Raw genomic sequence first — 16,781 nt, 5'->3', positions numbered from 1 at the left:
AATAGAGCATAGATAATGTTAATATGTGATTTTCTAAGTCAATATGCAGCTTGATGGGATTCATAAGATAAATTTAGTGATACTTGCTTCTATTTGAGTTTGACACCATTGGTTTAAACTGAACACTGTGCTAAGAGAAATTTTATTTCCTAGGAATTAGTTAGTTGAGAAAATCATTGAGTTGTGATGATTCCAAGTCCTAATTTCCCTAAGATACCTCAGAAATTATAATTTGATTCAACATTTTTTAAGTATTAAAGCCATTTACCAGAAATTTAAAACGATAAATCAGGAAAGTACTAAGTGCATCCCATACATAAAAGTACTTTATTTACAAACATAAACATATGCATTAGACAAAGCTAAAATACAGCACTGCACAGATATTAATGCTTTGAAAATAAGGTTTAAGGTTAAAGTTACTCAACCTTTCTCATAGAGAGGCTGCATAAACCACAGTCTGGAAAAGGAGTGTCCCAACAGCATTCTGCCTTAATTCAAGTTTGAATCGTGTTATCAAGGCAAAAGGCTAGAAGGAACATCAGTGAGATCACTGAAAATTCAACTGGAACGAATTATGAAAAACTATCCTGGCAGGAAGATCCAGGGTGGAGAATGGTAAGAATGTTCGCATTCTTCATCACTTCAGCATTTCCCAAAGCTGTTGTTACCAGGGTAATAGATTCTTGGTGGGTGAATTCATTTACCAGTTCAAGCATCTTCTAGAAGAAGGTATTATAAGGAACAGTTATATCACTCTCTGTGATCATATTAAAGCTGGTATCAAAGTCCCAGAGTACAGAAGGCATCTCTTAAGTCATCAATCTCATAGAGTGGCTGTAAAAAGAGAAAAAGAAAAATAAGGGCTGAATGGTCTAGTATGCAGTCCTCAGAGGAGGGAGTTGACAGGAGTGAATAGGTCAAAAGAATGAGAATGAAGAAGAAATTTTAAAAGATATAGGACAGGAAAGAATTGAGATAAGGAGAAATTAAAGATAAATATACAGAAGCATGAGGCTGAAAGATAAAGATAATATTTAAATAAAGAAAAATCTTAAAAGATAAGAGGAAAAAGGAACTAAAAGATGATCAAGAAGTACATAAATTAAGGAACAATGAAATGGAGAAAAATAAAGAAGAGAGGAAGAATAACAAAGGGGAAAAAATTAATGATCTCAAAGAGAGAAGGAATAAAAGTCAAAAATAGAATAGGAAAAAGAGGCTCAAAGGAAGGTGGAAAGCAAGGATGCCTTACCAAGAGGATACGCCGGAGTTGTCGAGACAAACGAACAGAATTTTCATGTAATCCTTCCCAGGCTTTAAAGGTCCTCTCTCTATTTTCCACAAAGGTGTTCCAGCAGTAAAAATAATCTTAGTTAAAGAGAGGGAAAAAGTCAGATCCCAAGGCAGAGTGGAGAAAGGAAATCATATTCTCTAAAGGATAAGTATATTGTTACCTTACATTGTTAGTTTTCCACACTCATACCCAATCCCAATCCCTAACTATACTGTAAGCACTTCATTTTATATAAGTAGAAACAAATATTAAATAATTTGCTCAAGGTCAAACAAGTAACAACTAACAAAGTTAAGGTTTGAATACAGGTTCTGAACTGCAAATCCAACAGTATTTCTAACAGAATATCCATCTATGTATTCTGGAATATTGATGTCACCCTTCATGGGCATTATCTACTGTCCTTCTCTATCTTTCTATAACATTCTAATTCTGATCTTTGCCCCTAAAGTCAAATTATAACCCAAACCTGAAACTCCTCCCCTTAAATCTAACCTCACCTCAATGTCTTTTCTTAATTTGAATTCTGAATCCATTCCATCCTCTCAGTTGATCTAACTTTTGCAAAATATTTCCCCTTAATATTTCTACATCTTCAACCATTCTGACCTTTGAAAGTCATGATAGCAATTTGGACTCCAGCCCGGTGCAAACGTCGAAGACCCTCTGGCTCAGCTTTCTTGTCTTCACAGAAGTAGAGACGGGCAGTGAAGATTCGAAGACTTAGATTAGGGTAGCAGCGAAGGAAGTTGGCTACATGCCGGGCACAATCATAGCAGGGACTCCATGAAGTGAACCATGTTACCCTATAGCATCTACTAGGATCAAGGTCCCAGGCAGAGATGTATTGAAGGAAGAGCAATTCTACATGGCAGCCATTCTGAAAAGAAAAGAGAAAATTGTTACACGATATTGATATTGAAGTTAGAGGGAGTAGAGGATAAAGAAAAAAAAAAAAAAAAACAATGTTAGCTTACTGTAAAACTTGAACTTCTGATATATTTACCTGTACTTTAAAAAAAAAAAATAACTTTCCTGAGATTAAAAGAGAGCAGTAATGGCCCACCACTCCAAGAAACTCCTAAAACTCCTAATCATTGACTAGGTTCATAGGCCCAATCTCTAGACTGCAATTTATATTTGTATAGGCTATGTAGACTTTTTCTACAATGACCCATAAACTTCTTCACTCTGCAACTTTATTCTATCCCCTGTTATTGGTGGATTTTTCCTAGAACTTGACCCATATGTCAGATTGGAGTGAGAGCTAAGTTTGAAGTTAGAAAGATCTAAGTTCAAGTCTTACCATTGATATGTTCTTCCTGTGAGAACCTGGGCAAATCATTTAAATGTTACTGATCAGACAGGGCTCTAAGACTATAAGTTTCACAGAAGATGTCAATATGCATTGAAAAAAGAAGGATTAAAAATCAGGATGCCCCTCTGCCAATACAAATACACATGCAGTCCATGTTTTTAATGCTTTTCTGTGTACGTATTTCCCTCATTGTCTAAGTTCCTTTCTTTTTCCAGAGTACTATCTGAGACATAGTAGGTATTAAACAAATAATAAAAGGTAGCATTTATATAACACTTTAATGTTTTTTGTTTTGTTTTTTTTTCCCTGAGGCTGGGATTAAGTGACTTGCCCAGGGTCACACAGCTAGGAAGTATCTAAGCTCAGCCATTCTTAACTATTTCTAGGTCTGGAACTCAATCCACCTGGTTGTCCAATATTTACTGATAGATAAATTGTAGGGGAATTTTTTTCTCTGTGGAAAGAGAGAGAGTGAAAGCATAATTTATATGATGGAGAAAGATGTGGGAGTGTGGGTAGAGATGTGGGAGAGACTTGGTTGATTGTGTGTGTCTGATAAGTAGTAGGATAAGCAGTAGGATAAGCAGTTATTTAGGATAATTGTAACTGGAGATGAAGAAGAAAGTGGACAAATCACAATGATCAAATGAATGGGCCTTCATTAGCTGGTTTAGCTCTAGATTGTTCAGAAAGTTATACTCTGATCAATACCTTGTTGCGAAGGTAACCAAAGTCCAGTGAAAAGGAGGTAGCACTATCTCGCCGTTTCACAACAAAGCACAGGTAGGTTTCATGACGACCTTTAGCCCATCTTACATTTTTGAAGTGGTAGAGGAATTTCCTTTGATTCATTAAGAGGCTATGGAAAAAGAGGAGAAAGAAAGAAAAAAAGTTTGAAAGAGTTTGTCTTTCCCTACAGTTATTGAAGGCAACAATTCAATTTAGAGTCACTCACTACTGGGTATATACATTACAGGAATAATGCTATTGCCCCTTTGCTGTAGGCCTGAGAAATATTCAGATCTATTTCCTTGAGACTGGCTTATCAAGATTGTGAAACAACTATTATTTAGTTCACTTGGAAAGTAATTTCTTTCTTCAGTAATTGTCTGATTCCTTCAGACCCTGTCTAGTCCTGTTTTATTAGGAGATAGCATCACAGAAGCTTTATAACTTAGTATCTTCTCCAGTAAGCACATAATAAATATATTTCTCAAATTGTTGAATTATATTCATTTATCTCACATCTTCCTCTCTTCATTTATATCTCCTAAAATACTTGCTTTTCTCATGAATCACAGTAGTGAATTTTCTGGTCTCACTTTTCCCCTTCAAAACCAACAGAACTTTAGCAATCTTTTTCTCAAAATGTCACATCTGATATAATTAAACATGATGTGCTGGGCCTCAAAGAGAATTATTTTATTTCTCTTGAACCTATAAATCAACCAGCCCCTCTACCAAGTACCTGTTATACATAATTAAGATTTGTAAGAATATCAGGATGATAAGCAATGATTATGGTAATAAATGTTGAGATGGGAAGGATAACATTATATCAAAATAAATAATTCCTATTTTAAAGTTTTCATAGATTATCCTTATTCAATATGTAAAATAATAAGTCCAAATTAAATGGATGCCCATCAATTGGAGAATGGCTGAAAAAATTATGGTATATGAATGTTATGGAATATTATTGTTCTGTTAGAAATGACCAGCAGGATGATTTCAGAGAGGCCTGGAGAGACTTACATGAACTGATGCTGAGTGAAATGAGCAGGACCAGGAGATCATTATGTACTTCAACAACAATACTGTATGATGATCAATTCTGATGGACATGGCTCTCTTCAATAATGAGATGAACCAAATAAGCTCCAATAGAGCAGTAATGAATTGAACCAACTACACCCAGTGAAAGAACTATGGGAAACGAGTGTGGACCATAACATAGCATTTCTACTCCTGTTTTTGTCTGCTTGCATTTTTTATTTCCTTCTCAGATTATTTTTACCTTATTTCTAAGTCTGATTTTTCTTGTGCAGCAAAATAACTATAAATATGTATACATATATTGTGTTTAACATATACTTTAACATATTTAACATGTATTGGTCTACCTGCCATCTAGGGGAGCAGGTGGGGGGAAGGAGGGGAAAAGTTGGAACAGAAGGTTTTGCAAGGGTCAATGCTAAAAAATTACCTTTGCATATGTCTTGTAAATAAAACGCTATAATAATAATAATAATAAATACAGAACATTGTTTAAATGTATTCTAGTAAACCTAGAAAGAAAAAGTCTTAAATTTTTTGCAGTACATGTGTATTTATGTGTGTGTGTGCATATGTGTGTTGAAGGAGAGGTATCGATGGAGATAAGGGACTTCATTTGAAATTAGGAAAGAAGCTTAAGTATTCCTTTTCCTCTCCCCCATCCTTCCCTCACTAGGGGATCTTTTTAATAAAGCTATTGAGTTTTATTAACCCTGACCAATCGTCTTTCAGTGTCATCTTCTTCTTTGTTCTCTGTAAATTAAATGAGGTAATCAGGGTAGAGTGTCCCGTGCCTGTGGTCCCTACTGCTGGGGAGGCTGAGGCTGGTGGATCACTTGAGTTCAGGAGTTCTGAGCTGCAGTAGGACTAAAGCTAATTAAGAGTTTGCACTGTCTGACGCCAGTGCAGTGACACTTCTGAAGCAGAGGGCTTTCAGACCTCCAAAGGAGAAGTGAATGAATTCAAACGAGGAAAAGGGAGCAACTTAAAACTTCCATACTGATAAAAAAAAACTTCCATGCATAGCCACTGCATTTCCAACCTGGGAGAGAGAAGAAGAATCTATTTAAAAAAAAAAAATTAAATGAGGCAGCTTGTTGTATTAGAAAGAATAATGAACTAGGAGGAAATGGAGGTTCTTATCTGTACTCTTACACTAACTACTTCTCATTAACTAGCTGTGTGACTTGGATAAACCCATTTAGGCCTTTGTTTCCTCATCTTTAAAATAAGAGTATCATATTCACAGATATCAAACTCAAGGCCTTCAGAGCTGCTCAAACCAGACTAAAATTAATTGGGAAATATTAAAAATAAATTAAAAAAATATAACAAAATCCCTTCACAGACTTTTTCTTCATCCTACAAATAGATTAGTATTTTTGTAGTAGCTCTTCCTGTCACAATTGCATAACCTTTCATCTTTCATGATCTTTTACCTCCCCCTTGCTCTATCTCTTAGCCTCTATGTTACCAACTAAACACTGGAACCCTCTATTTCTCACAAATTTTATACAAAGAAAAATTCCCTCCATATATTTCATCAACATAAGGAAGATTTTTTGAAAACAGTTTTTAGATGTTCAAATTGTCAGCTACTCTGAACAGCTGTGCTCCCTGAGGTAGAACACTAGCTGCTTCCTTAACAATGCAAACCAGAATCAAATAGGTTTAAAATAGCCTTAATATAGTGAATATTGCAGAGATTTTATTTTTCCCTTGAGAGACTTGCATTAGATCAGAGGTCCCCAACCTTCTTGAGTAAAAGGATTTCTTCCTAATATATAAAAAAAAAAAAAATCTCATATGATAGTAGTTGTGCTATAAGTATTATTGAATAAAAAATACTTAATGACAAGAGGTTACTGTGAATTCATTGACTAAATTTTCATTTTATTACTTATAATAGTTTCTGTGTATTTCTAGAAAAATAGTAGTAATACATATAAGTGAGAAACATATAATTTCTTTCTTTCTGCCTACACAGGTGTAATAGCTCAAGAAACTGAGTCACATAGAACATTTTATTAGAGCTAAATATGAGTCAAAATGACAATACTTTATAAAATATGAATATGTAGATCCCTGAAATAACTCCAAGGCCCTCCCAGAGGGTTTATAACCCACATATTGAAAATAATTACATTAAATGTTAGTCATCTGCCAAATTTTTTCTTTATTTCTATTTCTGTCTCTTCATACTTCTGACAGTCCTTTTTCATCTATCAGTCATATTTGCTTCACAAATTTCACTTTTTTCTCTTCCTATTTTATTTTTTTCCTATGAAATTCACTCTCTATATTTCCTTATTTTTCTCACTATGCCCAATTTTATCAAAAGTCACTTCTCCTGTCATCTAATTTGCATTTCATTAGAAACAAGTACTGGACTCTGTCACCTAGAAGTAGTTCTAGCCCAACCACTATTGACCAATATCTGACTTTAATAAGTGGGTAACCACAAGGGTTAAAGACAAGAAGGGATATATAGTCTGGAGTTCAGTTATTTTAAGTCACAAAAAAAAGTCTTAAATAGTTCACCTTAATTGGTGACTGTCTAGCATAAGTACAATACAAACAAAGCATATGGATAAGGTAGATAATATTATAATACAAAATGAATGTTCAGAATATACATCCAACAAGTCAGAATTATTTGTTGTATAAAATGTATTATTACCATTATTGTTCAGAGCAATATAAAATTGTAAAACAGAAATTTTGATAGAAGATTCAAAAGCATTGGGGATGATGATAGAAATTGGGATTACAGGAAAGAAATCTGTACATAAAATTCAGAGTTTTTTTGCACTGAGATTTAGAAAGAAGTTCCCTAGTTTTCTCATCTTTATAATGAGATGCTTGGATTAGGTGACCTTTGAGGCCATAGGTTTAAAATTCCATGTACTAGTATAAATTATGTATATATACATATGAATAAATAAATAAGGAAAGAGCTAAAGAATATGAATGGAGAGATTTTAAAAAGGTTTAGCACAAACAAACTGAACTTAAGAGAAAAAAGAAAGTATCAAAGAGGAATGAGTAAGATGGAGATGACCAAAAAGAAAAGAGAGAAAAAGAAAGAAGGACCAAACGTAGATGCTTAATGACTCAGAGTTATTCTGAGTAAAAAGCAAGAGAAAGCAAGTGAACATTTTCACTTACTTTTGCTATGAATTGCCCTGGTCTAATCTGTAAGGAGGCTGCCTCTTTACCTGTCCATGACTGTGATGGGGAATTGGGGGGCTCTTTCTTGGCTCCCTGGAAGTCTTGGGGCGAGAGGAAATTGTTGCTTCAACCACTGCTGCTCCACAGGCGTATCTGTGTACCTTTCAAATCCACACATTCAAATTTAAGTTTATCCTTCAGTGCTCCTCCCCTTGCCCCCATAACCTGTACCTTGCATCAGCATGTTCTTCCTGATTTGGGTATCTAAAAGGGGGGAGGAGTTGTCCACAAGCACAGTAGCAAGGGTTAAATAACTGGGTACAACTAGGCTTAATTTTTTCTGGGACTATATCTCTGAATATCCTGCCTCCATCACTTAAGGATGCAAAAGTCTAAATCCACACTCAAAATTTAGGGTCCATATACAAGGTATTCTAAAATTTTCAATATTTTAATTATTGAATAATATTAAAAATTTCAATATTTCAATGATCCCATATTGATCACTGCTTAATTACTATTAATAATAATAAATAATTGAACTTTGCATTTAAATGACATTCTATTCCATGAGTTAAAAATACCTTTAGTAGTATCTTAATATCCCTATGAAATAAGAGTAAGGTACAGATATCTTCAATTTGCTGAAATCTAACATAGCATGGGGTCAACTAGATTCCAGACTTCTATTTCCCAGTACCGTGCTTTTTAAAATATATAAATATATATGTATATATATTTATCATTGCTAAATTACACAGTAGCTCTCAACTGTGGTCAAAAATAACTTTTCCTTTCACTACTTTCACTAATTATTTTCAAAATGTAAGTGATCCTAAATAGACAAAACCTTCATTTTTTGGTCAGAATTGAAACCCAAATGATTTCTATGTATTTGGGGAAAGGTTGTGCCTATTTTCCAATACAGAAAATTTCATTTCCTTTCCTAAGCTTAACAAGTTAAACCTTGGAAGATTTCTCCACTCCAAATACTCTGACCCTATCCCATGTTAAAATGAAACCTACATCATATTCATTTTATTAATCAAAACTAAAATTCAACCTTTGTTAACTTTATATCTTTGTCCTTGGGACCAAGAGACTATCTTTTGTAAACCTTTAAAGTAAAAATGTCATCAATCAAAGACCTGGATTGGTTATGAAGGTAGTGAAGCACCAGCCTCACTTATGCAAATAGATATAGGAAAGACCATGTACATAAAATGCAGATAATCAGGGGAGCCTCCTTCCCCATCTTATTCTGACTGGGATGTTTCACAGGGAGTTAAATATGGATCCTGGCCATTTCTAGCTACACATACCTTTTAGCTGGGACATTTTCCATGGACTTAAGCATGCACCTTGAATAACTCTGGAAGGTATATGATTAGATCATGATAGGACACTACTTCTGTTGACACATAAACTCTGATTTCTTACTAATATACTTTCATATATGGTCAAAAGTTATTAATTATTTTTTGTTCCCTGTGTTTGAGGGGAAGAAGTAGAAAAGGAAGAGAGGGAGAGAAAAACAACCAGCCACTTAATAGTTTTAAAAGGAAAAGCATTTTCTACTATTACTGCCTCTTCTCATCTGTCCAATCTATCAGGACTCTTCCTGATCTCTCTCTCACACCAATGAAAAAGGGAGGAAATATTGCACATCCCTATTTCAGAACCTCTCCTCCCAACTATAGTGGTTATTGAATGCTTCCTCAATGCTCTCTGAAAAGTCAGTGGTCAGAGATCACAGTGCTTGAGTTCTTGAATAGGCTGGATGGAGAATTTGCTGGTTTAGAGGATATGTAGATCATATATTTCCAGTTCTTTGGTGATTTTAATAAAGAGAAATATGACCTATGACTTTCTGATACTACAGGAAAGGATGGTTTAGAGGATGATTATCAAAGGACTAATGCCTATAAAAAAATGGATATTAAACTTTCCCAAGTGAATAGGGATTGGCATATGACAAAAGTTTATAGTTTCACTGATCAATAATTAAGCAGTTAGGATAGTCTCTTGATAGCTTAGAGGTTGCTTGATACCCTTGATCAATAAAAAGATGAAGATGATAGAAAAAAAGAAGACAAAAATCCAAATCAACTCTGAAAGTATGAATTGTTGCAACTAAGAAAGAAATTACTTTGGTTCAAGTAGATCTTGTTTATAGAAGATGAACTAAGTAAGGGACCAGAGCTCTGTTCTACATGAATTTCTAGAAAAAGAAAAGATAATTCTGAAAAAGGTCTTTCAGAGGTCTTTCAGAGGTGCTGAAGTCGCTTGAAGAATGGAAAGATGACCTAAGGAAGAAAGAGCAAGAATTATAGTATATTCTTAGTTCCCTGGTTGTGTTGTATGGTATGGACATGGGATGATGAAATCCACTCAAATGTAAAATTCTCTGTTTGGCTTTGAATACTTTGTTAGACTTCCTACTTTTCCAGTATACTTATCTTTTATTTCCCTCAGTGTACTCTACAATTCAGGGACACTAACCTTCTTGTTGTCCTTCAAAGATAGCTAGATAGCACAATGGATGGAATACTGAACCTGGCTGGAGTCAAAAAGACCAAGGTTAAATCTTGGGACAAAAAAAGCAACTCTGGACCAATCACTTAGCTTCTTAACTTAAACACTTTTTCTAGTCTGTAAAATGGGAGTAATAATAGCATCTACCTCTCAGTCAAGAGCTATTGTTTCAAGGACTAAATTTCTAAATTTCATTAAGAAATCATAATTGTAAGGCACCTTGCAAACCTGTGTGCTAAAAATGCTTAGCTTTTATTATTGAAACAATGTTCCATCTATTGAATCAGTGCTTTCATTGGCTCTCTCCTTTGCCTGGAATATTCTTAACTTCACTTCTCTGACACTTCTGGTTCCTTTAAGACTCACCTGAAATCCCTTCTTCAAGAGATCTTTTAAAATTATTCTGAGCAAAAGCATATTTCTGGTGCCTTCCTTCTAAGACAATCTCCCATTTATAGTGTATATATTTTGGATGTCCATAGTTGTTTGCATCTCATCTCCACCTTTAGTATATGAGTTCCTTAAGGGCAAGGAGAGTGTTTTTGCCTTTGTATCACCAGTGCTTAGAACAACATCTGGCCCATTGTTCAGTCATTCAGTTGAGTCCAATTCTTCATGACTTTATAGATTTTCTTGGCAAAGATACTAGGGTGGTTTACCATTTTCTTTTCCAGCCTCTATACTTCCAGCCTGAATGAGATAGGGAGATCCACATTACAGATAAAAGGAGGAAGGAAGGAAGGAAGGAAGGAAGGAAGGAAGGAAGGAAGGAAGGAAGGAAGGAAGGAAGGAAGGAAGGAAGGAAGGAAGGAAGGAAGGGAAAGAGGGAGGGAGGGAGGGAGAAAGAAAAAGAAAGAAAGAAAGGAAGGAAGAAAGAAAGAAAGAAAGAAAGAAAGAAAGAAAGAAAGAAAGAAAGAAAGAAAGAAAGAAAGAAAGAAAGAAAGAAAGAAAGAAAGAAAGAAAGAAAGAAAGAAAGAAAGAAAGAAAGAAAGAAAGAAAGAAAGAAAGAAAGAAAGAAAGAAAGAAAGAAAGAAAGAAAGAAAGAAAGAAAGAAAGAAAGAAAGAAAGAAAGAAAGAAAGAAAGAAAGAAAGAAAGAAAGAAAGAAAGAAAGAAAGAAAGAAAGAAAGAAAGAAAGAAAGAAAGAAAGAAAGAAAAAGAAAGAAAGAAAGAAAGGAAGGAAGGAAGAAAGGAAGGAAGGAAGAAAGGAAGGAAGGAAGGAAGGAAGGAAGGAAGGAAGGAAGGAAGGAAACTCTGTATCTGCTAACATTTGGGGGGGAAAAAAAACAAACAAACCATATTTGTCTATTTGACTTAAAGGCATTTCAAAAGATAGAGAGAATAGGAAAATACACAAAAATACATCTCTCAAATAAAAGGTCAGTTGAAAGAACTATGCTATCTACCTGTGGTCTTAGTTCAAGAGAATTCAGAGAAAAATCATCATGTATTTGGGTACTATATCTATGTTGTAGTCACCAATTTATGAATGTTTATAATGTGTGTTTACAGATATATCTGTATAATTGGTGATATTTACAATGACAGCAAAGTTTTTACTTGGTTGGAAAATAGAAAGGGTATTTCCATAGTATTTAATTTCTTATATTTCTAGGAATCAGTGAGCCTATAGTCATCATAAGGAGATTCTGAAAGATGAAAAGCTTAAAAAGCAGAATGCTAGCCATTTGGAGGTGAAACATAAGAGGCAGGGAGTTATCAAGGGAGCTATCAAGTTAGCAGGAGAGAGGCAAGGTACAATCAAAAATAGAGAAGACAGTTACATAAAATAGTATGGTCATCGTGTACTCCAATTCCAATATTTCAAATGAACCATGATCAGTGTTGCAATTACAGCCTTCTATCATTTTTCAGTCAACATCAAAGGACATTTTAAGAGAGTCTTTTTTTCCCCTACAAAAAGCAGCAAAGCCAAGTAAGATGCATAATTCTTGGCTCAAACATTACATAGTGGATCATGAATTACTAGCAAAATATTTTACCAGTTTCTTCTCCTACACAAAACTGATCCTACCTTCCATCATATATGTTATCACATATCAGCTACCAAAAATATGAACCCCAATGACCCCTATAAATATAGACCAACTAAATGTTTATACTATCTTGATTGATAACTATCTCATTAGACCACTATTTCAGAAAAACTCCAGCCATGCTTCACTTTATAATCTACTCCCTGATCATCTCCTTCCCACACAGTCCCACCCATACCTTTGCACCTTTCTCCATCTCTAGCTCCCATTCCCTATGCATGATGTCTCCCCCAGTAGAGTATAAATACTTTGAGGTTAGATACTGTCTTTGTTTTTGTATCTATAGCACTAGAAGCATCTGCAACTTTTATCACCCCCCCAAAAAAACTATATAAAAGAAAATAATATATTGACTGTAGAGCAAAAAAGGTGTTATAGAAATTCCCAAGGATATAAAAAAACTTATTTTTTATTCAGTAATTATTGAATAAGACAGCTGAAAGCAATATAACTGTCTTTATTAATTCTTGCAAAACTTTGATTCAATTCCCTATTAATGATTAAAATGTGCACTGCAAAAAAAAAAAAATGTAAAATAGACCTAAATATAGTGAAAACTTATGATATTTAAAATCCACATGGAAAACTATTTTCTAATTAAGGCTTACCACTAACATAATATTAATACAAACATGGTATTTTTCAATAAATAGTTTAAGTCTTTTAAGGCCCTTCTCAGCTTTAAATCCATTAACATTTCTCTGAAATAAAACTGCTTTGATTACTTGCTTTCCAAATTAAATAAACAGTTTCATAAAATTAAAGAAATTAGGGGCAGCTAGTTAGTGCAGTGGATAGAGACCAGCCCTGAAGTCAGGAGAACCTAAGTTCAAATCTGGCCTAAAACACTTAACACTTCCTAGCTGTGTGATCCTGGGCAAGTCACTTAAAACCAATTGCCTCAGAAAAAAATAATTAAAAAATCAAGAAATATTTTGAAACAAGTAGAATACTTCATTAAGGAATAATAAAAGCTAATTATAAATACACACTATTAGAATCACTATAGAATGTAACTAAAAAATGTTTATGATTGCAATTTAAGACTAGGTCATCACTACCAGAAATGAGAGCTATTCTTAAGGAACATAAACTTAGTAATCGATGAAGATTAATTATATAAGGAGATGGTAGAAACTGAAATATATCACAGAAAGTTGCAAAAATTTAACAGCTATTGAGTATCTCACATTATAATATGCGGTAATATCAAAAGCTCACTTTCTTTTTTTAATGAAAAGAAAACAAATCCCCATAGTTTAAATTCAGAAGTGAAAATATCCTAAAGAACTCAAGTAGTCAACTATATTGAAACTAGATAATTACTATAGATTGAGCCATTGCCATCAATTGTAATAGACATAATTTTAATATTGATCCAAAAATTGATCTATATAATATTGATTTATAAAAAACTGAAGAACAACAGTTTTAATAGATGTTGCCATATCAAATTCCCAAAATCTATAAGATGAATGAAACAAAAAGCTTTCAAAACATAGAGACCAAGTAGAAGTCAAAATCATGAGTGAACAGATGAAATACATATAATCTCCATCATTCTGTTTGTATCAAAGATGCTTTCAATGACCCTACAAAAGATAAACTTTTATACGAATACTTTGATTCAACTACAAAAAAGTCATTCTATCCACTTGCACAACCATCTATAGAGCGTTAGACATTAAAGAATAACAACAGAATAGCAGCTTGTCCCATTACCATTTTTTTTAAATTCCATTGAACAAAGACAAACTTATTTTGTATTATAAAGAGATAACTAGGTGACACAATGGATAGAGCTCTTGATCTAGAGTCAAGAAAACCAGGGTTCAAATTTGATTTTTGATCTTTACTAGCCATGTGATCTAGGACAAATCATTTAGCCTCAGTTTGTCTCTGTTTCTTAAACTGTAAATGGGGATAATTACAGTACCTATTTCTTAGGGATGTTGTTAGGATCAAATGAGACAATATTTATAAAACACTTAGTAAAATACCTAACACATAGTGGGCACTATATAAATGCTTATTTCCTTTCTTCATAATGACCATAATATTATGCCTACTATGCATATCTATTTATCTCTCTCTCTCTCTCTTTTTTTTTTTTTTTTTGCATTTGGGGTTAAGTAACTTTCCCAGGGTCACACAGCCAGAAAGTGTTGATCGTCTGAGGTCAAATTTGAACTCAGGTCCTCCTGACTTCACAGCTCATACTCTACTACACCAAGTAGCTATCCCTATTACCATGCATATCTCAACTGTCCATTGGACACCCTACAATTCTGTTTCCCTGGAGATTATTCAAATTCTATTTGTGATGTTTGTCCAAGACATACATATTTTATAACTACATGTCATAGTCTGAATAATTTAAGCAATCTCAAACCTATATTGTTAACTTAATTGGACTTTTTTGTATAATCATGTAGAGCTCTGCAATGTCCAAAGTTTGATAACAACACAAGAAATCTGGAAGAGGAGATGATACCAAACAATTGGAAAAATCAAAGACATTTTTTTTTTATTAAAGGTTTATATTTTCAAAAGATATGCATGGGTAATTTTTCAACACTGATCCTTGCAAAACCTTGTGTTTCAAATTTATCCTCTTTCCCCCACCCCTTCCTGTAGATGGGAAGCAATCTGACATATGTTAAGCATGTTAAAACTATGTTAAATCCAATATATGTGTACATATGTATACAATCATCATGCTCCACAAGAAAAATCAGATCAAAAAGAGAAAAAAATGAGAAAGAAAACAAAATGCAAGTAAATAACAATAAAAAGAATGAAAATGCTATGGTGTGAGCCACATTCAGTTCCCACAGTTCTCTCTCTCTCTGAGTGTAGATAACTCTATTCATCACAAGATAATTGGAACTAGCCTCAATTATCTCATTGTTGAAAAGAGCCACATCCAGAATTGATCCTCATATAGTCTTGTTGTTCCCATGATCTCCTGGTTCTGCTCATTTCACTCAGCATCAGTTCATGTAAGTCTCTCCAAGGCCTCTCTGAAATCATTCTACTGATCATTTCTTATAGAACAATAATGTTCCATGACATTCATATGCCATAACTTATTCAGCAATTCTCCAATTGATAGCCATCCACTCAGTTTCCAGTTTCTTGCCACTATCAAAAGGGCTGCCACAAACATTTATCAAAGACATTTCTGCTCCTAAAAAAAGGCGTTCAAGAAAATAATGACTATTAATTTGTTGATCTACTTCATCTCTCCCAGATCTTTATGTGAATAATTTACCCATGTGTGAGGAATATCTTTGACAAGAAAGAAAAGGCTAGTCTTACAGCCAACTAAACTTAAAAGAGGAAGAGAATATGAAATCTCATTATGTTGTGATTATTATATAAGATTAATTTAGATCAAGCTATAGCTTTAAAAGTTCTCTTCCAAAAGAGTATGTACAACATATATGTTAAGATCATTTAAAAAGTAACTGATGAATGAAACAACAGAAATAACAGATTAACCTCCTCTGGTTATTAATATCAAGTAAAGCATGTGTAATGAGGGGACTGGCCAATAAAGGGGCAGTCCTTAGAATATGCTTAGATTTGTCTTTCCTGGTGAATAAAGCATGTGGAAAATATTCCTTGCCTAGTTCTAGACCAATAATCCATTTTCTAGATATGAGTGGTTGAGAGGATAGATGGAATATAGTGTAAAAATTATTCTAATTAGCTCTGGAGATGAAAAAATTAATGACTCAAGAGGTACTGAATCAGGTCTGAGTTCATATACAGAAGGGATAATAATGATCTCTCAATCTCCTTCTCCCTTATGGTTAATAACTATTACAATTTGTCAATTGGGAAAGTGTCAGCAAGCTGGGTTCTCTCACCCATATCCTTGTATTTGTGAGCACATGGTGCTTTTCTTTCTTTCATAATTATTTTTTCCTCATCTTAAGCAAGCAAGAAACCAAAGAAAGAACTGACCATATTATAATCTTACGAGTTTCGGTGGCTCTTCTGACCCATCAGAAACTGTATTGGCTATTGAAATCAATAGCAGATTCTACCAGAGATGGTACTATTGTCAACAATAAAAGAGCCTACATATGAATGAGGGGAAAAAGACATTTAGACATCAGCAGCTTCAGGGATTCAGACCTTTCACAGTAGAGAAAAGTTCAATATTAACTTTTTAAAAGGCAAGAAAACTTGCCTTTTAGCTATTAGAGATATAGTTTAAGAGGAACTTTATGAGGACTCTATAAATGGAAAAAGGACTTCTAGGTTTCAGAGGTATCCCTTAGCCAAATGTATTAACTATATGTGTAGTTCACTACTTCTGTATATTAGTTTGAGCCTATTCTCCCCAGAGATTTTCTGTGTACACAGGAAGAAAACATCCTCAGATTGAAGAGAATGTTTTATACAATTGCTCTTGCTATACTATTAGGATTACTAGGTGAGAATTTGGAGCTCCAAATTTTGCACATGGATCTCCATTAAAGATAACCCGGTTACTACATAATTGGCGATAGATTTTTGAAGAAAAGTTGTAAACTCCCTTTAAAGGCCCAAACCAAAGGTCTGAGCCAGAGAACTGTCAAGTCAACCTGAGTTCTCACCTTGTAATTGTCCAGACAA

The 16,781-nt window shown here is 34.0% G+C and overlaps 1 protein-coding gene across 1 annotated transcript; it reads right to left on the bottom strand.

Moving 5' to 3' along the window:
- Positions 1-379: 379 nt before the first annotated feature.
- Positions 380-7,695, bottom strand: AICDA (activation induced cytidine deaminase). The gene is made up of 5 exons (XM_074267113.1): positions 7,610-7,695; positions 3,327-3,474; positions 1,907-2,177; positions 1,256-1,371; positions 380-837 (listed from the first exon to the last, which is right to left on the bottom strand). Exons 1-5 carry the CDS (start codon positions 7,615-7,617, stop codon positions 784-786), a joined length of 597 nt encoding a protein of 198 aa, XP_074123214.1. The 5' UTR covers positions 7,618-7,695; the 3' UTR covers positions 380-783.
- Between the last annotated feature and the right edge of the window lie 9,086 nt (positions 7,696-16,781).

The sequence above is a fragment of the Sminthopsis crassicaudata genome, chromosome 5 (genome assembly GCF_048593235.1).
Source record: "Sminthopsis crassicaudata isolate SCR6 chromosome 5, ASM4859323v1, whole genome shotgun sequence".
In the NCBI taxonomy this organism is placed as follows: domain Eukaryota; kingdom Metazoa; phylum Chordata; class Mammalia; order Dasyuromorphia; family Dasyuridae; genus Sminthopsis; species Sminthopsis crassicaudata.
The sequence above is the reverse complement of the archived record's forward strand: the minus strand, read 5'-3'. Positions and strand labels throughout refer to the sequence as shown.